At 40.4% G+C, this 21,206-nt stretch overlaps 11 protein-coding genes across 11 annotated transcripts; 9 read left to right on the forward strand and 2 right to left on the reverse strand.

Moving 5' to 3' along the window:
* Positions 1-251: 251 nt before the first annotated feature.
* On the forward strand, positions 252-1,131 carry BDF20DRAFT_246460 (uncharacterized protein). The gene is made up of 4 exons (XM_053074994.1): positions 252-282; positions 467-583; positions 662-714; positions 782-1,131. The coding sequence occupies exons 2-4, from the start codon at positions 526-528 to the stop codon at positions 965-967; spliced, it is 297 nt and encodes a 98-aa protein (XP_052930795.1). The 5' UTR covers positions 252-282; positions 467-525; the 3' UTR covers positions 968-1,131.
* On the forward strand, positions 1,038-1,837 carry BDF20DRAFT_902109 (protein-tyrosine phosphatase-like protein). Its single transcript, XM_053082848.1, has one exon. It carries the CDS (start codon positions 1,054-1,056, stop codon positions 1,435-1,437), a length of 384 nt encoding a protein of 127 aa, XP_052930796.1. The 5' UTR covers positions 1,038-1,053; the 3' UTR covers positions 1,438-1,837.
* A 442-nt stretch (positions 1,838-2,279) lies between these two features.
* Positions 2,280-3,256, forward strand: BDF20DRAFT_902110 (uncharacterized protein). The gene has a single exon (XM_053082849.1). The coding sequence runs from the start codon at positions 2,484-2,486 to the stop codon at positions 3,189-3,191; it is 708 nt and encodes a 235-aa protein (XP_052930797.1). The 5' UTR covers positions 2,280-2,483; the 3' UTR covers positions 3,192-3,256.
* Positions 3,257-6,134, reverse strand: BDF20DRAFT_902111 (uncharacterized protein). The gene is made up of 6 exons (XM_053082850.1): positions 5,939-6,134; positions 5,593-5,856; positions 5,176-5,507; positions 3,852-5,077; positions 3,647-3,772; positions 3,257-3,577 (listed from the first exon to the last, which is right to left on the reverse strand). The coding sequence occupies exons 1-6, from the start codon at positions 6,052-6,054 to the stop codon at positions 3,326-3,328; spliced, it is 2,316 nt and encodes a 771-aa protein (XP_052930798.1). The 5' UTR covers positions 6,055-6,134; the 3' UTR covers positions 3,257-3,325.
* A 1,057-nt stretch (positions 6,135-7,191) lies between these two features.
* Positions 7,192-7,724, forward strand: BDF20DRAFT_908518 (uncharacterized protein; the record flags this gene model as incomplete). Its single annotated transcript, XM_053083488.1, has 2 exons — positions 7,192-7,497; positions 7,584-7,724. The coding sequence occupies 2 exons, from the start codon at positions 7,192-7,194 to the stop codon at positions 7,722-7,724; spliced, it is 447 nt and encodes a 148-aa protein (XP_052930799.1).
* A 210-nt stretch (positions 7,725-7,934) lies between these two features.
* On the forward strand, positions 7,935-9,554 carry BDF20DRAFT_902115 (uncharacterized protein; the record flags this gene model as incomplete). Its single annotated transcript, XM_053082851.1, has 1 exon — positions 7,935-9,554. Exon 1 carries the CDS (start codon positions 8,073-8,075, stop codon positions 9,549-9,551), a length of 1,479 nt encoding a protein of 492 aa, XP_052930800.1. The 5' UTR covers positions 7,935-8,072.
* Positions 9,555-9,591: 37 nt separating this feature from the next.
* On the reverse strand, positions 9,592-10,815 carry BDF20DRAFT_902117 (uncharacterized protein). Its single transcript, XM_053082852.1, has 2 exons — positions 10,341-10,815; positions 9,592-10,272 (listed from the first exon to the last, which is right to left on the reverse strand). The coding sequence occupies exons 1-2, from the start codon at positions 10,632-10,634 to the stop codon at positions 9,847-9,849; spliced, it is 720 nt and encodes a 239-aa protein (XP_052930801.1). The 5' UTR covers positions 10,635-10,815; the 3' UTR covers positions 9,592-9,846.
* A 2,828-nt stretch (positions 10,816-13,643) lies between these two features.
* Positions 13,644-14,023, forward strand: BDF20DRAFT_829963 (high mobility group box domain-containing protein; the record flags this gene model as incomplete). The annotated part of the gene is made up of 2 exons (XM_053078356.1): positions 13,644-13,897; positions 13,996-14,023. Coding segments are annotated over 2 exons (282 nt in total), but the record flags the coding sequence as incomplete, so codon positions are not given.
* On the forward strand, positions 13,930-14,834 carry BDF20DRAFT_246646 (uncharacterized protein). The gene has a single exon (XM_053074995.1). The coding sequence runs from the start codon at positions 14,192-14,194 to the stop codon at positions 14,717-14,719; it is 528 nt and encodes a 175-aa protein (XP_052930803.1). The 5' UTR covers positions 13,930-14,191; the 3' UTR covers positions 14,720-14,834.
* Positions 14,835-16,247: 1,413 nt separating this feature from the next.
* Positions 16,248-17,276, forward strand: BDF20DRAFT_917834 (uncharacterized protein; the record flags this gene model as incomplete). Its single annotated transcript, XM_053084616.1, has 1 exon — positions 16,248-17,276. The coding sequence occupies one exon, from the start codon at positions 16,248-16,250 to the stop codon at positions 17,274-17,276; it is 1,029 nt and encodes a 342-aa protein (XP_052930804.1).
* Positions 17,277-17,564: 288 nt separating this feature from the next.
* BDF20DRAFT_902126 (uncharacterized protein) lies at positions 17,565-21,048 on the forward strand. The gene is made up of 3 exons (XM_053082853.1): positions 17,565-17,784; positions 17,845-18,010; positions 18,106-21,048. Exons 1-3 carry the CDS (start codon positions 17,617-17,619, stop codon positions 20,925-20,927), a joined length of 3,156 nt encoding a protein of 1,051 aa, XP_052930805.1. The 5' UTR covers positions 17,565-17,616; the 3' UTR covers positions 20,928-21,048.
* Positions 21,049-21,206: the final 158 nt, after the last annotated feature.

Below are 21,206 nucleotides of genomic sequence, written 5' to 3' on the forward strand. Positions count from 1 at the left end.
AGTGATTGAAATTCTTTTTCTCCGAGGAGTATATTGGTTTCAGAAGGATCCTCATTAGGAGTCTGTCAATGATTTCATTTGGTTTTTTTTTCTTGGTAATTTTTTTTTTTTTTAATCGTCCCCCCACAGATACAAACAAAAAAAGCACAGACATTGACATTTAGACGCGCCTATATATACACACACACACATACATACATACATAGATTATCATGTCAAAAGACAGTATTAAAAGCAGCAGCAGCAGCAATAGCAGTACGAGCACCCGTCACAGCAAGCATCGTAAGGTTCACATAGGACGCTCTTATTACAATACAGAAAAGGGTAGTTTTGGGGTACTGAACTTTCGAGACTTGGGCGTCTCGTCAGCCGACAATCCAGAGCATAAAAAGTAAAAACGGAGGCATGGAAGGAGAGGGGGGGGGAAAGCGCGCGATAGAAAACTGATGCGCTGGTTATTTTCTAGATATATAAAAGAAGGAATGGTGTTTCGGTCAGCCACATTAGACAACATGAGTCAAGAAGATGTCGATGGATTCATTCAAGCCCATGGCATCAATACGATTCTTGATTTACGTACAGGGTAAAACATTGAAAACATGTCTTTTTCGTGGGATAAGCAATAAAAACTCATGTTTTCCAATGTGTGATAGACAAGAAGGACGAGAAGGACTGCCTATTGATAAAAGTTTCCCTACCACAGCATTAGACAATGTAATTAGTCATTTGTATTGTGTATGCTCTGCTGGTGACTTAGACGTGCTTTTTTTATTTTTAATAGTTGTCACCCAGTGCTCTTGTAGCGGGGGAGAATGCCGACGAGACAACAGCGGCCAAGAAAGCCGAGGTCTTCGGAACCACAGGTCAGGGCACGTTGGTTCGAAAGAAATACAGAGTAGATTTTGCAGGAAAGAATTTTCAAAGATATTGCGTCTTTGCAGCCTGTTCTTTCCCATTGAAACTGTAACGCCGCGAATAACACAAAGCTCCACACAGCTCACCAGTAGAAAAAACTGATGGGATTCCTTCTTTTATAGGTACATTATTTGTTTAATGCTTTTCTGTCAACGTCAAAAAGCGACGTTTATCATTGGACAAAAAGTGCTCTCGAAAATGGGCGTCAACAAGATGTACAAGGAATTTGCGACGTACTGTAAACAGGAAATACGTGAAGCGTTGATGGTGTTTACAGATGCACAAAACTATCCTATTGAAATACATTGTACACAAGGCAAAGACAGAACCGGTCTTGTGTCGGCCTTGATCATGCATATTGCAGGTGTGCCAGAAGACATTATTGTGCGAGATTATGCAAAAACACAAAAAGGCTTGGCACCCATCTATCAAAGCATGTTGGAAGAAGTGCGCCAAGCAGGGTTATCGGATGATTTTGCTGAAGCGCCCCCTCAGGTACGGGAAGGAGGGAAGAGAAAGTAGAGCACACGTGACCCCTCTCTCTTTTACTCACTCCAAGTAATTTTTTTTTTTTTTGGTATAGAATATGCGTGATTTGCTTGCTTTCCTTAAAAAAGAGTATGGTTCCATTGATCAGTATTTGGATGCCATCCAATTTGGCAACGACTATCGACAACGCATCCGAGATATCGTATGTGTGTGACATCCGATCCATGACAAGCTCCCACATTAATTTGAAATGCATTAAATGTATAATAATAAAAAAAAGATCAAGTTGCATGTGTGTTTGTGTCTAGACTTTGTAGTCCAAAGCAGGAAATATATAAGAATTTGATCCACCTATGCGTGTTCACATGTCCACCCTGCTGGCTGGATGTTTTCGATGATAAGCAGGCTTGTCTTTTTTTTTTTTTTTTCCTGGCGTAGTCGTGTTTTCGCTTGAAAAGAAAATCACTTGTTTTCTACTCGAAAATAGAGGTGTTTCCAAAAGTAGCTTATCAGACAAAAGGATGGTTTCCCACCAAGCCCTTTTTTCTTATGCAGTGATGTAAAAAGGGAAGAGGGGCGCGCATAGGCTGTCTATCTCATTTCTATAGAACTGCACCACTTCCATCCTTCCCCCAACGTCAGGTACAAAAATGACTTTTTAATTGCATCCATCGTTGCTCAACACCCAAAAAACAAATTGTTCAATTTTTAAAAGTCAGCAGTGAAGAATTTTCTCGCTGAAAAAGAAACTATCAATAAAACATCGCAGCCTATTTTGATTGGTCGTAAAAGCCTACTGTTCCCTAAATCTCCCGACGAGGAGGGGAAATTTTTTTTATATATTATACTTATTGTTTTTTCCTTTTTCTTTCTCCCTTTGTTCATTGTTCAATTTTATTATCTTGTTGAAACATTCAATGCAAACATTGACTCTTTCTTATTTGACAACAATACGAACCAGTTTATAAAAAATTGATTAAAAAAAGAAAAGCCCACAAAAAAAGGAAAACGACCTCTCTCTCTCTCTCTATTCTTACATTTGATACCCACCCTCATCATTAGACAACGCTATAGATAAAATGAATACTACCACTACTACAAATAATAATAACTTCATCTGTGGACTACAGCTCATGTGTCTAACACCAGAAGAAGAAGAATATCCTTATTCTTTCGAAGCGTCCGACAACAACTACGACAACGACGACGACGCCGACGACGTGATGAATCATGTCTACAATGACAATGCTCATATCCAATGGCTCGATGACTCTGAATGTCAAGAAAACTTAGCCACTATTTTACCGCTGAATCCTGAAGTTTGTATGATTGACAGCGACAATCACATTCAACCCATGGATGGTGTGCATCTCTTTTTTGAAGAATTGGGTTATTTTTGTCAAGAACCAGAACCTATTGATCCAACGCGTGATTATGATGCAGAATTTATCCAGGAAAGAGATGACAAGAAAAAGGCCACGTTCGCGAATGAACGACAAAGAAGACATCATATTGATTTAGATGAATACCATCCTTTGGATGTCAAGGAGAATAAGAAGGGCCAGAGTATGCCTTCTCTGGATGATACCAATTCTGGCTTGTCAAGTACGTCTTCTTCCATCTATCATGAAGAAACATGCCCGCATCTACAACAACAACAACAACACAATCAAACAACTGCCTTTATTCATGACCTGCGTAGTCCTTTAAACCATCATGGTCTTTACGCCAATACCAAAATGACAGCTTATGCTTATGCTCCTCATGTCGTTCGAACCCTCTTGTAAATAGTTTATATTTTTATTCTTTATTTTTATCATGTTGCATCCTTTTTTTTTTTCTTTACCCGGTTTTCTCTGTTTTGTATATTCGTTTTTGGGAGGGCGAATAATAAAAAAGACCTACCCTTTTATCATCATCATCAATAATTTTCTTTGGCTTCTTTGGGTAAACTTTCACTCTTCTTTTTAATGACACCCAAATGAAGAATACGGTCACCGGACATGGCTACCGGATTAGAGCTTCTACCAATGACAATACCGCTACAGGGAGCATAATATTCTTCAATCACATTACCAAAAATATTTTTGATACGTGCAATGAGATCTCCTTTCTTGATAATCGTATTGACGCCCGGAAACACTTCTAATACACCGCCTGTTTTTGTATAGATCTAGTAAAAAGAGAGTCTACATGAGTGACCTAGCCATACCATGTTTTGTTTTGTTTTTTTTTTTTTTACCCAAAAGCCTTTGGAACACAGGATGGTGTTGGGGGGACCTTGAATGACCATATCATTGGTCGCTGCCTCATTTAAAGAATACATGTTTAAATCATCCAAGATCCGCATCACCCCCATATAAGACCACTAAAATGACAAAGTAGGGAGTGAGAAAGTCAGTGCCGTTGGGCTCTTCCCGTTGGGTATATTCTATTTTGCTCCTTACCTGCACATATTGACTTTGGAAGAGTTGAGGATTGCCAATTTCGACCGTGATGGCTTTGATACCTTTGGCTGAACAAGCGGAACGCAAGGTACCATCCTGACCTGAATTATGCAAAACGATTTGAGGTTGTTGCAAACGTGCCATTCTCGCTGCCGTGGCATCGTTCATATCGGCACGAACATAGTAGGAATTGACTCTTCCAAAACTCGCGGTATGCAGATCAATCAAATAATGAAACTGAGAAATGACCTTGTTCATGAGATGATGACAAAAGACCTGAGCTGCAAACCCGTCTTCACGCCCTGGAAAGTAGCGGTTCAAGTCTCGACCGTCTGCAAACTCACGAGTAAACTTGAGATAGCCTGCCACATTGACACAGGGAACGGCGACGACGGTGCCCTTGAGATGATTGACATCAATTTCCGACACGACACAGTGAATGCAAGGTACACCGTTCAATTCGTTTCCGTGGACCGCTGCTGTGATACCCACCACAGGATGGCTTTCGGTATCCGTACCACGACAGACAATGACGGGCAAACGGATCCATTCGCTCAAGCCTTGCTTGACCAACTTGATCCAAGCCGTACTGATGGTTTTTTCAGGGAAATCGTTTACGGTCAATTTATCACGTATAATGGGAGGAGGGACATCGGTATCACGATCGAGAGAGGAAAAGTGGGGCGGTTCATAGATTTGCATGGCGTCTAATTTGCCTCGCAACATGGCGAGACTGTCACGACGCTGAGGACCCCTCGTGGGTCGGGGTGGCGTCGCGGCGGAGGGGGGTGGTACTGGTGGTGCTGGTGCTGGTGGTAAGGGGGGTAAGGGGGGTTGCGTTTGTTTGAGTGTGGATGCGAGTTCTCCTCCTACATCATCGGAAGAGGTAGGGATCGCAGAAGCCGAAGCATGGGCTTCTTGTTCAGCCATCCGTTGCACGACTTTTTCTGGCAAGTTCCAAAAAGGTTGATCATCATACACGACCAAAGAACCTTTACGCCGTGGATCACGCAGTTTACTGGGCGCTATTTTTTCATTTTCTTGTCGTTCCTCTTGGTCTTTGGTGGAAGGTAGCGTGGTCGTTTTGATACCGGATGGCTGATCTGCAGCGGCGGTAGCGGTGGTGGTCGTGGGTGTCACTCCCTTTTCCGAGGCCACGGTAGAAGCACCTCCTCCCGTGGTCTTGGTTTCCGTGATTTGAATAATTAGAATCGTAGCGTCTTCTACTGCAAAAAAAGAGAGAGAGAGAGAGAGAGAGAGAGAGGGAAAATTACTTTCATCTTTGTCTACACGACTTGTTCGTGACTCCCTCCTCCGTTCTTACCTGGGTCGTGGTGATGGATGTTGCCTTGCTCATCTGAGGCTTTGATAATCATGCTGGTGGGGGATGCATCTTCATCACGTTCTACATATAAAGTTTGTCCTGCCGACAAGGTATCATGTCGTCCTTGACTTCCATTTTCGTCGAGACCGATTTTAACATGACCTTCAATCACATAAACGATAGCAAAGGAGCCCAACAAGAGCTTACGTCCAATCTCTCCATTTTCATTTTGTCCAATTTTATCTACAGAAAATTGTGCCGTACCTAAATCTCGCTTGATGAGAAATAAAAGGCTTTCCACCGGTGCATGGGTCACTCGACAAGAAGTGATCCTACGCAATACATATCCATCAATACATGCGTGGTCATGCGACAAAGAACACGGGGGGGTGGGCCAAAGGCTCTTTGCTTACTTACCATTCTGCGCACCAGCCATAGGGAAATAAAGGTTTGACAGTATGCGCTACTTCTTCGCCGCGATGACTGAGATGAATCGTTGAATTCAATATAATGGTTGTATATTCATATCCCAACAGAACAGGAAAGTTAAAGTCCGCATCTATTTCGTTCAAGCTAAATCGCCAAAAGAATGAATCTTTGCGATAATCTTTGTCGGGTGGATAAATAGCGATTTCCGACGTTTTACCCAGACCATTTTTCCAAGACTGAGTTCGATCCAACCTTTTTTTTTTTTTTTATGCAAACATTAGAACATCGGAAAGCCTTTTCCCAAAGAGATCTAAAAGATATTTTTTTATTTTACCTGGGATGAATTGTATCTACTTTTAATAATGTAGGTTCAGGAGAATCAACCTGCAACATGGATCCGTCTGGTAATGTTTCAGGTGCATCAAACGCTCTTGAAGCCAAGCCTGCCATAAGTGATATATGTTAAAGAGGCGTGAAAAAGAAGAAAAAGAAAAAAGAAAAAACAAAAAGAAAAATAAAATAAAAAAAGAATCGAAAGGAATGTGTCATTCGCCTTTTTGATAAATGGGGCAAGGAAATGATTTGATCATAGTAATGAACCTTATTGTTGCAGCCATGGTGAATGTGGTGCATGTAGCTGTTTTAGGTGTGTTGGAAGCGGGGTGAGTGTGTTGGGCTTTTCTTTTGATATAAATAGATAAAAGAGATTCTTTCATTGGACAATCTCGTTTTTTTTTGGAGGGAAAATTTTTTTTTTATAAAACACCCACATGTGCGTATGATATAAGGCCCTATTCTTTTTTTTTTTTTTTTTTTTTTTTTTTCTTTCTTTCCATTATACATTTTTATTTGTTGTCAAAACTTGGGGGGTCTTTTTTTTTAATTTCTTTTATACCCTTGACTATTTTTTCTTTTCTTTTCTTTTTTTCCTTTCTTCTTTTTCTTCCAACAACAACAAGAAAAGATGTTGATCAAACATGATTTCTACTACGACATCAAGTACAACTAAATCGTCTACGCACACGACCAAGAAATGCTCACTAGTGCAAGAGACAGAAACACGGACAGGAACCATGGATTTCAAAGTGTTGTCGCGTTATGATGACCTTTTTACAGATGTGTTTTTGGATAATTTATTCTTGTGGTTTGATACCATTAAAATGAATCATGATCATCGTCGACCTCGTGTGCCCAACCAGAAAATATTGGCCATTGTACAAAAACATTTATTGGAAAATGGGAAAATCAATGATGCCGTCACCGAGTTATTACAGTAAATATATAAGTGTGTGTGTGGGCGTGTGTGTGGGAAAAGTAGGGACACAAAACTCAAAAAAGGGTTTTTTGGTTGGTTTTTTTCTCTTTAGAATGGATTACTTTAGGCATTATTTAGCTCAAAAGAGTCCAAAGCAAAAGCAAGAATTTGTTCAACATATGAAGCGATATTTATACATGTAGGTTTTGGGTTGATGCGTGCCGTGCAACGCACAAAATAACTATAGACTCATATGTATGTATATATGTATGTATGGATGTAGGTATATGCCGAATGCTGGATATGAAATTGGGGATACAAGACGATATTGTATGACGACGAGCAGTACCTCAGATCAGGACAGTACTAAAAAAAGCCACCACCATCACAACGGCAGTAGTAGTAGCTTGAGTGGACGTCGCGTCGAAGCTTGTCTTATTGCTACCAAGGAATGGCATACAGGCGATGAAATGCGATTATTGACGGGCATGATTGCGTGTTTGGATCCTGACAGTGATGCCGAATTAAGAATGAGAAATAGAGATTTCAGCGTCATGTGGTCCACAAGAAAAAATTGTAATTGTCTGTTTTTAGGCCCTGCCCGATTTGCCAATCATGATTGTGATTCCAATTGTAAGGTACCGTCTCTTTACGTACGCACGCCAAAAAAAAAAAAAAAAAATGACAAGACAAAAATGTTGAAACTCACCATTTTTCCGCCTAGTTTATTGCAATGGGACAAAATGTGATTACATTTAAAGTGTTGAAGGATATTCATTTGGGTGAAGAAATCACTGTGTATTATGGCAAACATTATTTCGGTCAAGACAATAGTGAATGTAAATGTAAAACATGTGAAGAGTAAGTACATCCAGAGAGAAAGCACGTGTGTATATCATACCACTTTTTCAATTGACCCCCCCCCCACCCTTCCCTCATTGCCCTTCCCCCATAGTTTGGGCATGGGTTATTTTGCTTCTTTCGACGACTCTTCCACGAGTTCTTTTTCAAAAGAAAATACACCCATGGACGATGAACATCCTTCCCAGGGCGCCAAAAGACGAAGCACGCGGAAAAGGAAATCGGCTCTCTACGAAGGTACAACATTAAAAAACGTTGTTCTTGTCATGACCCATCTTTCTCATCCCGAACCTTTGTCATAGATTATATTTCAAGTTTGCAAAGCCCTCAAAGAGCAACAAAAAGATTGTCAATGCATAAGGATGTGAGTTTGGAAGAGTTGATTGCAGAGGAGGAAAACAAGCATGACCCTGTGACATCGATACCCATGACAGCGGCATCATCATCATCCCCCTTGACAGTGCCCATCATGATTAAAAAGGAACCAGAGGAGGTCGTACTTTTACCACCCTCCTCTTCATCCCCTTTGTTACCCACCACCACCATCACCACCACCATGACGAGTCCTCTCACTGAAAAACAACAGCGATCCATCCCAGAAGAACCCATCATGCCTATTTCACCCACCACAGCTACCACCGCTCGTCTCAAAGTCATGAGTATCGACTTTTTGTGCGGCAGTAGTGATGAAGATTATAAAACACCGACACCTGCGCTTACGCTTCGACCACAACAACCACGAGAACAGCGAAGACCCTCTATGTTGGATTTATTGGTGGATGCAGCGATGGATGCAGGCTATTTAAACACGGATAAAAAAGAAACTTCTTCTCCATCCGCCCCCGCCTCTTTTCACCATGCCGATGCCGCCCCATCTTCTTTCTCTTCCATCAACAAAGCAGATTCTGCTCCAGCCTCTTTCTCTTCCAACAATGTAGATTCCGGTGTCAGTTTTATGTCTTCTTGCTCTACATCGCCACCAGCCGTGATTGTGAAAAAAGAATTAACCGATGAAGATTTTAATGCTTTGGATGATTTCTTGGATGATGTGTCGGATCTGTCATCTGTGAGTAGTACAGAACTGTCCTTTTCAGCATCAGACGACGACAACGACGACGATCAAGACAAAACCACCGTCTCTCGGCGTTCAAGACAGCCCAACAACAACAACAACCACAAACAGGGTAAAAAAGAAGAATTAGTATGCATTGCTTGTGAGAGACCTTTACGTCGACAGGATATTTCAGAGCAGGTCGGTGTCGACGTTGCCATTACCAACGAATTAGCCACATGGACATGGAGTCCCAGTGCCATCTTTACCGATTGGCGTCCGAAACGATGTCCTCGTTGCGAACGTCATTATACCATCTTTCGACAGGAATGGCCACATCGCAAAGTAAAGAAAAAGAAAAAGAAAAAACCAATGCGTTCCACTTTTTCATCTTCATCGCCTTCCCCCTCCCCTTCCCCTACCGAGTCCAAGGAGTCCAACAAGAAAAAAAAGAAAAAATCAGTGCGTGCATCCACGACTGTGCAAAAACAAAAGAAAAAGAACAAAAAAACCCAGCGAAAAGCGGATGGCACCCCACCTCTGACTGTCACCCCTACTTTGATCTCCCAACCTCTTGATACCACTTGTTCTTCCTCTTCTCCCCTCTTGGATCAACACGTGACTGCTGCTGCTACTGTTCCCGCCACCCATCAACTCGCCATGGCGCTTGAAGAAGAAGAAGGTTTACCTCCCGTTATTTATCAAATCCAAGATGATCCCAATGATTTAAATTACATACCTCCATCGCCTTTATCCGAATTTGAACAAGACGATTTCTAAATTCTTTTTTTTTTTTTTTTTTTTTTTGTAAATAGTTGACTGCCCTTCTCTCGCGTTTTTTTTTTTTTTTTCGGTCAAAAATATAAAAATACAATCATGATTTATTTAATAATAAAAAAAAGAAAGAGTGTGTGTGTGTTCTAATAAGAAAAATATAAAGGGTACATAAACAATGGGAGCGAGAAATAATGACATGGTTAAAAAAGTAAGGAACGGGAAAGAAGAGAAAGAGGGGCGGGACGAAGGGTAAAAATATGGTATGTATACAAAATAAAAGAAAACGATGGGAATAAAGTTAATGCAAAACGGCCCAATTTTTATCTTGTTCTGTCACATAATTTTTGATTTCACAATCTTGTGCTGTGACCGTGACTTTTTCAGGCACCAAATCCACGAGTGTCTGATAAGCACTGAATTGAAGCACAAACCAATCCAATTGACAACCACCAAAACTCCATCCTTCATCATCTACACGCACACAGCCGTTATGAACGCGACCATTCGGTAACTCGACACCGTCTAATTCCTTGATATGTAGAATCGTACCGTGTTTCAAATCGTTGGAAGCCACAGAGATCCAAGGTGTCAATGTGCTGCCGTCTGTGTTACCAAGACCATAGGGTGCTTCCTTGCGATCTACTTTTTCAAACGTGTCATCGGAGGAAGCTAAATTGACGAGTATACCTGATTCCAAGAGACCTGTGCCTTCCATTTGAAATTTCTAAAGTCAAGAGAGAGCGGGGTTAGCATTCATTTTTATCAAAACGCAAAGAGTAATTCCTCTCTCACCTCATAGGTCGTTTTGGACACCTTGGCAATCATTTTACCATCATCGGTCACCAACTTTTTCTTTTTGGAGCCTGTTAATGTCACAATTGTACCATCGTTCAACATGTCTTTATCGCCTTCTTTAGGAACCCAATATTGTGTTAAAGCCGCCTTTTTGTAACAACTCTTGATCGAATGGGTAGGAACAGGTTTGCTCGACGTCGTTTTTGTATGGCTTTTACTGCTAGTCGTCGTGGACGATGCAGGACAAGAGGTGATGGTCTTTGTAATCGTACGGTCATGGTCGTCCGTCATGGTCTCTGTAGGTGGACAACTCGTCAACGTTTTGGTCACCACCACTTCATGGCCATCTGTCTCATCTACACTAGACTCCCACGTATCATCCGTATCATCAATGCTAGACTCCCAACCCTCATCGTTATCTTTTGAGTCGTTATCATCATCATCATCATCATCATCATCATCATCATCATCACTGTTATCATCATCATCATCACTATCATCATCGTCGTCACTATCATCGTTGTCGTCACTATCGTCGTCACTATCATCGTTGTCGTCACTATCGTCGTCGTCGTCACTATCATCATCATCATCGTCGTCGTCGTCATCATCATCATCATCATCATAAAGTTGAACAATATGAATATCTTTGGTTGGCAAAGTGTCTCCATGGGTCTTTGTTGCTGTCAATGTTCCCTTCTTTTTCGCAGCGGCTACACCTTGTTCTTGAGGAGCGATATCCAATTTATACTGAACTTTGCTATTATCAGTAGCCATCCTGTCAAAAATCATGTGAGGCGTAGGCACAAGCACTGTGGATGCTGCGTCGTGGGTGGATTGAAGAGGCTTCATCGAGACCATAGAGGTGAATGCACACAAGGCAATAGCAGAAGAAATAAGTAGAGAGCAAGTAGGCTTCATGATAGGAGGCTATCGATGGAATGGGTTGAGGATGGGATGAATTGGAACGAAATGGCTCTCTCGCAATCCGTCTTTATATATATATACTTCCTTTCATGGCCGGTACAGACCAACTTTTAAAAAAGTAGAAATGTCAACACACAAGAAAACACATACACACACACTCACACACGCATACACATATACAAATGCACCCTTACACGCACACACACACATACACACACACATTGAATAATAATAATAATAAATAAATAAAATCACCCCAGAACGGTCTGTGTGGATGTCTAGTGTTTGCTTGTTTTTTTTCCAGGAACAGTCAGACTTGATTTTTTCGTAACAAACAAAAAAAAAAAAAAAAAAAAAAAAGAAGAAACCAATTGGATCAAAAAAAAACACACACACACACACACACACACACACGAGAAGCGAAACATCGGCATCATTCTCTAATACGTGGGTTCTTCCATGTCGAATTCCCATGCGAGAACCCACCCCTCTCTTAAACAAGTGTCCTTCGTCACTAGAGAGCACACGAAAACTCTATCCAAAGGAGACTTTTTCTTAAAAGACCGTTTTCGTTCGCATAGTCTGATGAACTCAAGGAAGGCGATTAACCTTTTTTTATTTTTTTTTTATCTACACGTGGTGTGTCGCCTATTGGTTTGAATGGTATCTTTTTTCCGTTACTTTTAGTATTTCAACCTTTGGCTGTAGAGAACAGACTGTGTCTTTTTGACTGTTGCCCCTTCAATCCTATGGCTGAATGCTAAGCTAATAGATCGGCGATGAATGAAGCGCTCGATCTCCATGGTTACTCACACGATCGGACTTTGTAAACCAGAAAAGAAAAAGGGGGGACAAGTTGGTATTTTTTGTTTTTGTGCGGGGACAAAAAACTTCCTTAAATAGACAATTGCCGATTAAGAGGGAAAAAGGCGGTCCTTGTGAACGACTCAAACAGTCGTCTATAAAAGGTAAATTCAGGGGGTACGAAATTTCTCAGTTGGAAAGAGAACCTAAAAGTCATCATAACAACACAAGCGAATGGCTATGAATCGCTCTCTGACAGAGGAAATTACCAACAAAGGCAATAGGAACATGGTCTCGTTTTTTTTTGTTTATCTTTTCGCGTTTTCATTTTTCCTCATATATACAATACAAAAAAGGGATGCTGTCTCATACTATTTTTTTCGTGTAGAATTCAAACTTGTGTTATTTTTTACAAAATAGAGTTTATCCTTCCATTTCATTGTCCTGTAGCGCGGCAGTTAGGCTGCTTTTTTTTTTATTATTATTTTCTTTTCTTTTATTTTGGTTGCTATGGAGTTGTTCAAACATATTCTATTATTTGTGCTAGAGTCATAAATAGATGGATACAACAAAAAAAAGAAAGGGTTATCTATTTCTGCCACATGGGCCGTTTTGGGTAACACCGCTTGGTTTGTTTTTTTTTAAATGCAACAACAAAGTTGACCTGTACACGAGACAGTGCATTCTTGATATCACCATGGCAACACTAAAGGGGTAGGGGTGGGGTTCTGGAAAACAGTAGTGATGATGCAAGAGATGGTACAGCCAATCCAGCAAGCATTTTCGCCGCCCATTCAAATGGATGCTGCAGGCCCCATCAAAGTCAAAGAGAAGGTCGCATTTTTTTTTTTACAAAAAACAATTCTCCTCATCATGTCGCGCAGCCGCTGCTTTTCGGGATATTTTTCTTATCTTTAGCACAGTATGCGAAAAGTTTAGACCAAAGAACTTGAAAAGGGAGTGTTAATAAAAGTACATCGAGTGAGAATCCCTCTGTTACAGTCAACCCATGTCAATTAGAACAGGAATTTCCCATTCCATCGAACAAAGCAGTCCCAGAAAAGGGGAGGGAAACAGAATGGGGAATGACAGACACAGGCAATTGGCGTGTGTCTTTTGACATTCATAGGAAACGCTCAAGAGCTGGGTCCTTCCGCGTGCTATAAGAACTGAACATACTGTAACTGGTTACTCCATGAGAGTTTCGTGCTTGAGGCGTGTATGAGTGTGTATTGGCCTGAACAATTTCTAATTCGCGGATGCTTGTTCCTTCTACTCCTTTAAACATAATTTATGCACAAAAATGAAATATAAAATTAGAATCGATATCGTCCGTGCATAAAATAGTTTCTTTGTCCCTGGATCTGCATAACAACTATTTTCGTACTTTATTCAACTTTTGTTGTGTAGGTCTGTGAGCGGCAGATGGGGGCTTAAATGGATCCATGATAATAGAATGTAATAAGCGACAATAAAATAAGCAAACTTGCTTCAGGCAAAAGGGTATATAATTCTCTCTTTCTCACCGATGGTTTACATTCCTCTTCTTTCTGACAAGGATTGATAAATATGTTTTCGATTTCTGCATCATCATTCACTTTAAAGCACAGAGATCAAAAGAAAGAACATCGCATTCCTCGCCCACCCAACAGTTTCCTCGTCTTTCGCCAAAAGATGCAAAAGCAAATCCAAGAAAAATATCAAGGTGCCAACCAACGAGACATGTCCAAAATTATTTCTCAATGGTGGCACGCCTTGAAGCCCAAAGATAAGCAAGTCTATGCCGATGAAGCAAAAAAGTTGACCTTGGAGCACAAACAAAGGTAAAAAGAAAGAAACGTTTGGGTTGACCCAACCTTGGAACGCTCACCCTTTTCTCTCCTGCTTCATCTTTGCCCGCGCTTTTTGGATTCGTGATTAGATACCCTAATTATAAATTTAGACCCAAGAGAAGAAAAACAAAGAAAGCTCCCAGAAAGGACAAGGTCACTCCTGACCATGCATCAATAGCTCGAGGCTTTTACTGTAAACAAGGGAATGTCTACTGCAATGGATTAGAGCGAACTGAAACAAAGAACGAGCATAATGATCTTCAACATCAGCAACATCCGTTCACCATGGGATGCGCAAACACATTTGATAAAGATCAACTGCGCGAAAAAACGAGACAAACAGAGGCCCTTAAACATTCCGCAGCTCTTGCTACTGCTTTTCATCATCTGAATACGGATCGGATGCCTCGTTTTGAATGTCATGTCCATCAGGAGCTACAGTACTACAGTCCGTATTTTGCTATACATTCTTCCTTATTATGCGAGGAGGCTTCTGATAGGACTACTACAAATCACTTCCTCCCTACCATTGACTCTACTTTTTCCAATGCTGCTGCCTATTCTGCTGCTGCCTATTTTGAGACGACTCACATGGATTCCTCTCCTCTGTTGGATAGTACGTACCATCCATTCTTTACCGTGGGTTCTAATTTTTCCGATGCCAGCACTACGAGTACCGCAGGCTATTCACGCTCTCAAAGTCCATTCTCTGTATTAGATCATCAACCTCAGTATGATGACGTTTTGCTGTCAAATGCCTCATTTCAGACCACCATCTACAGTAATCCATCCTTATCGTCTCATTTTCTATAGTGTAAAGTTTGCATGTATAGAAAAAAACTATACTTTTCCGCTCATCCCAAGAAAATCAAGTGTAATAGTAATGTATTCAATTCAAAACTGCCTTATTCTAGATATACCTTCCCACCCTGATATCCTTTTAAGCAATAAAATTCTTGTAAAAATCAAGATGCTTTTACAAATAGTTTTATGTCAAAATAACAAGGTCTTCTCCGTTGTTATCGATGTTGTAACTCTATAATCAATCTTGATGGCTACTCGAAAGAATATCTCACTGTCCTTCGTAATCTAATATTCTAAATGCCAATTCTACAGTTACCTTGGTCGTTACAAAAAAATAGATAGGTTGTTGCATACAGCAGAAAAGTACATAAGAGGACTAAATCAAACAATGGCAAAATGAGTTGCCCTCAAAAACCAATCGTTTTAAATCATCTTCCGAATAATGATGGCTCTGTTGCTATTTGCGACACACGTCCTATGATAAGTATTTGCCTCTGAATTCTAGGAATTCCCAAAAGGTGCTACCGAGTGATAATGGTTTGTATCATCTTTTTCCTTTGTTATTATTCTCTTTTATGTTTTTTTGTTCTCCTGAAGGAATAGCTTGTTTTTTAATGAAAATAATATGAAAATGACATATAATTGTTTGGGCAACTTTATGAAGCGTTTACCGTAGAATGACTGTCATCTTTATTCAAGACACTATAACGGAGGAGCCCTTGAATAACGAATGTTATGCTTGCGCAGAGATGTTGGTTTGCAATAGTTGAAGCGGCTAGTTTTCATTGTATTCACGCTAATTTTATGAATTGTAAGCAGATGATAAAAAGAACTTTTTTTTATTCGGTGTCAGCGGCCTCTATTTCTTTAATATTGTTAGGACGCCGTTTTCGGAAAAAAAAAAGCTGAAGAGTACCACTTTTTTCCTATAGAATGTTTACCAGATGTAATTGAGTTGAATGCTTCAAGTTTCTGTTACGAGAAAACGCACGATACATGGCACATAGTGAGCGACTCAAGATGCACAAAGGCTCCAAATAGTTTCTTACTAAAATGGAAGAGCATGTAATTCAACTGTAATAAAGTTTAGCAATGTATTCTTTACCCTACAAAGTACTCATGTTCTTGGCTTTGAATAATGTATGTTCCTTAAAAAACCTTCTAACGCATATTTACATGCAAAAGATTTCAAGCGCCCTATTGCACATCTTGTACTCTGATGAAGGTTGATACTTTATTGTATTAAGAGCACTTTTCTAATATTGTAAATGAGTTTGCAATATTTCCCAGATCTATTGTTTGACATTCTCAAATACTATTTCTATCTGATTAGAAAAAAAAATTACCTGCACGTTTGTTACATAAAGGAACCTACCACATCAAATGATGCATGAAGAACGCCCTTTTTTATCTTTATATCCTTTATCTATTCCCCTTAAATCCTCTAGAGATATCTTACGCTCAACAGTCATTTTCCTTGTTTTGCTTTTTTCCTTGTATCTATTTTCTTTTTTCATTCATTCACGAAATATTGAGCATGCTCATCGATAAGAACGACGCCGACAGTACCTTCAAGCTATGGTCGCCTCCAACGTTTGATTGGTCTACAGATTCCTTCTCCACTGATCTTTTCCGTGAGCTTGATAAAACGAGACATGATCTATTTACAAACAGTAATAGCATAGATGGCAAAGAAGAATCATTGAGACTGCACCAAAACGATATGGCCATAAATAACAATATGTTACGTGACAGTTTACAGACTTCATCCATTCGCACATCGTCTCAACTTACCGCAACAACAACCCATACCGGTGCTTCCGCCGAAGAGAGCGTTTCCGTCCGAGAAGTGGAAGCTGACGAGAAGGTTGAGAAGGAAAAGGAGAAGAAGAAGGAGGAGGAGGAGGAGGAGGAGGATGGGGGAAAGGGAGCGGAAAAAGTAGAAGAAATTTCCAAGGCTGTCCATCAGCAACAACAACGGCTTCAACAAGACTCTGGCGTTGCATTAGAAAAGAATGATAATGATGCTGCAAAGAAGGAGGCTTTTCCTCCATCTTCCAATGCTCCTGTAACTGCATTCATGGACAATCATGACCCAACCTTAGAATCAACAGCACTCGTAGAAGAGCGGGCACTTCAATATCACAGCGCTGACGAAATTGGCAAGATTGTTTCTAAACAGTACCCACCCAAGCCCTTGCAGTATTCGCCTGTCAACGATTTACCATCTTCCACAATGACTACGGCAGCGGAGACGACCCATTTTAATATTCGAAAGTCTATATCCCTGAGTAGGAAAAAAAGTAACCATCACCCTTCTACAGCTATTTCACCTCACCCTGCAGCAGCAAAAGATACTGTCACGGCGCATACGGCCGTTGACATAGGTGAGAAGAGTTCAGATACTACGTCGCCCTTACAAAGAGTAATTACAAATCACAATAATGCTTCCCCAACCATTGCCATGACCACCTCTTCACCTTTTCCCGCGCAAGAGAGTCCAGCTGCTTCAGCTAATAAAAAGCGCAAGCGTCGCTTCTTTTTATCTTTTCTCTTATGTTATTAATACATGTGTATATATAAAGTATAAATGTAGGAGAACTCATATACAACTCTTTTGCTTACATACATCGGTTCAGGAGATATTTTACTCTTTTTGCATAATGACATACCACATCCTAATAAAAAGCAACTCTTTTGTTATAATCAATTTGCAGTAAGGGGTGGAAGACGTCTTAACTAACACACATAGTGTGGAAATACATGAAACAGTAAAGTTGACAAGACTGTAGGAGCCTTTTTATCTATCATTAACAGTAGCTTTTTCGAGAAATAATGGTGAAAAAAAAAAAATAAGGAGATGGACAAAAAATTCCCGAATTTGCGCAGACAAAAAAAAAGTTGCAATGTTGCTAAAAAAAGTAGATTGCAAGTCTCCTCATATATTCAATGATCTATTTGTTCGTTCGCTAATGTCTAACCACTGTGGCAACCCTCTCTTGAGGGACTGGATGAAAGAGATGATGGATAAAGCTGAAGGCTTGCAAAGCAGGAAATATTATACACTAAAGAAGGTACTTTCCTTATGATGCCCTCCAGTGAAAATAGTCATTGATTGTCATTCTTCGCGTTAGGCGTACGATTCACTCTGTAAATGCCCAGTTACGTTTGATCACCCATCACAGGCTATTCAGTTGGACGGTATCGGCGAAGGTTTAGTAAAGAGTTTGGAAGAACGTATGCGAAAATATTGTAAAGACAACAATCTTCCTATGCCGCAACGTCCCAATAATCCAACAGGTAACAGCATTATCACCTCACCAAAGGGGCCCTGAAGTAATGATTCGACTTTCTATTGACAGTCTTTCCGTTACACTCTTTCTCTATGCCTTAAGGGAAGGGCAATAAACGGAAACATACAGAGGATACAGATTCACCGGGCAGTTCTTCATCCAGCAGCAGAGCGAGGGCCACAAAACCTTATATACCAAGATATAGAACAGGTGCTTATGCTATTTTATTGGCTCTAAGAGATTTTTTAGACGTGGGCCAAGACGAGGCGACCCGCGAACAGATATGCCAGCTTGCTCAAGATCATTGCGACGCTTCACTTACCCTGGCAGAGCCTGGAAAATCATACTCAGCGTGGAATGGTATCAAAACCTTACACGAGAAAGGTTATGTCTATAAAAGTGGGAGACCTGCTAAATTCCGATTGACAGAGACGGGCGTCAGTTTGGCTGATAAGTTAAAAGAAATCAACATGAGAAACAACGGCAGTGATCAAAATACCTCGTCAGCAGCGGCTTTACCGTTCAAATCAACGACAACTTTGAATTCGTCTTCAGCAGATCAGCTGGCAAATTTACCCACTACCTCAGGGGCAGCATTTGCAGCAGCCATCAGTTCGGATGAAGAGGAATACAGTAGCGATAATGTGGATATGAGTATATATGTTATGGATCCATCGAAATATACTTTGCAAGATAGCAATGTCAGCAGCAGCCAGAATTCTTCCACGGCAAGATCCAGAGCTTCTCGAGCTAATTCAGACACCATAGATGGTGACTCCTTAATGCCATCCACTGTGCCGCAGTCATCCAGAACAACTACATCATCGAGGGCAGATATCATGGCAGCATTAGCAGTACAACCCAAAGAGCCATCCAAAAGAGGGACAAGAGGCGATGATGGTAATGAAAAGAGCAAGAGGCAAAAGATATCAGCAACAAGTGCAGCTCTTGATAAAATACTAGCAGAAATAGACAAAGAGGATCCGAATAAAGTAGATATGGGTTTATATATTCTTAATCCAGAAAGACACACATCTGCCTCAGTTAGTAATAAAACCAGCTCTGCGTCATCTTTAACTTCTTCGACGTACGGAACAGCAGCAACAGCAGCTATGACTTCGAAAGCAGTTCTAAACACTGATAGAGCTTCTCCATCGGCGTCTTTTACGAGTAGGAACGATAGATATACAACTCCTGCAGTATCCTCTATTTTACGAGCGAATGAACAAAAACGGTCTAGTCCTTCAATGAACAAGAAAACGAGTATCACGTTATCACCCTTGTCCACATCTGATACTGAAAATAATACTCGTGCCAATCATGTCCAGAAGGAAGAGATAGTGGACCTTTTATCATCGCCTGAAACATCTCCTCTTTCAGATCTTGCGGCCGGTGATGAGAATTTTAGTTTTGTTTTCAACAGCCAAGAGGATTATTTTCCGCTTACTCAATCACGTAATGAACAAATCAAAAACGAAACTTTTCAATATACATACCTTGACACAAACCAGAAACCAGTGAAGCATGTCGCACAAGCTGCAGTCGAGATAGATACGGAAAAAGCAAGTCTTGCCTATCTCGTACAATTTTATACACATCAAGCCAATCATCCCAAAGCGAAATTACTGATTAACCAAACAACAAAAGGAGAGTTTACTATGGCCTATTTACCTGAGGAGCATATTGATAGTATATGTCCTGGGTTACCAGCTACGCCTGTTTTATCTTTACATCGGGAGGTAGAAGAGGAAAAAGATGCTTGTCCTGCAAGTTTGTTTTCTAACGCACAACAACATCCATCCAACAGTCAGACCAACAGTCAAACATACCATTCTAGTCAGTACCTTGAGAGAGCATTTAGCTCTCAAGCGATTCTCTCATCTTCTTCGCAACCTTCAAACTCACAGGACCCACACAACGGGACGGATTTGCAATCATTGATAGAAGAAAAAGGACAACCCGTCTTCTGTTTGAAATCTGGTGAATATGAAATTGTATTGGTGGTTGATAATCGCGAAATTCAAATGAAGGGTAATCGAGAGTATTTTCAGGAAAATTTGACGAGAAAGGGTATTCAATGCATCACACGCGCTATGGATTTGGGTGATGTTGTGTGGATTGCACGCAGGAAAGAAAAGAGCAATAATAGTAGCAGCAGCCAAACTCAACTTCAACAAGCAGAGGAATTAGTGTTGGATTATATTGTAGAACGCAAGCGGCTGGATGATTTAGTGAGCAGTATCAAAGATGGACGTTTTACAGAACAAAAGACACGATTGAAGAGATCTGGTGTGGAAAAGGTCATTTACATTGTCGAAGAGTATAATGTTCAAGAAGCAGAGCGGTTTGGAATGCAGGCAGTCCAGACTGCCATGTCTTCTACACAAATGATCGATGGCTTCTACCTGAAAAGAACCAATAGTATAGATGAAACCATTGATTTCTTAGCATCCATCACTCGGATGATAGAACGGTTATACGATCGGGTCACACTTTATTGTATTCCAGAGCATATTATTACACGACAAAACTTTCTGCAACTTAAAGGAATATATAGAAATACATTCACTGAGCAAGGAAAGACGACTTATCTAGTCAATTTCTCCACATTTGGTCAGCTCAACTCAAAGAATGGTTCAACGAGTTTGCATGAGATCTACTTACGTATGTTGATGACAATTAGAGGTGTCAATGCAGAAAAGGCTTTATCACTCATGAAAGTATACCCCACTCCGAATTCCCTTTTGAGAGCCTTTCAAAACAAGACACCCGAAGAAGGAAAGACACTGGCCAAAGATGCAACACTGAATAACATTAGTAGACGTCGTTGGGGCCCACAGATTAGCGAGAGATTATATCAAGTTTGGGGCAGTGAAACTTATGATCAATTTACGGTTGCTAGTCAAAGTGATGAAAAAGATTAAACAACTGATTAAAAGTCGAACTTGGAATTGATACTGCGCCTAATGTTTAAAATGCTGTTTCTCTATACAGTCAGTTTATTAACTTTAGATTTGGACAACACAAACATAATTTTTAGACGATAAATAGATTATTTTTAAACGAATTCAATATAATAGTAGACGGTTAAGAGTGAATGTGAGACAGTTTGCACAATAGTAGAAAGTACAAGCTTTCGTTCTTTTTACCTGTAAAAATCAAATTGGGTTCGTTCCAGCGATGTTGAGGATAGGGGGAGTCTT

Source organism: Mycotypha africana (assembly GCF_025528875.1).
Source record: "Mycotypha africana strain NRRL 2978 chromosome Unknown BDF20scaffold_18, whole genome shotgun sequence".
NCBI lineage: Eukaryota > Fungi > Mucoromycota > Mucoromycetes > Mucorales > Mycotyphaceae > Mycotypha > Mycotypha africana.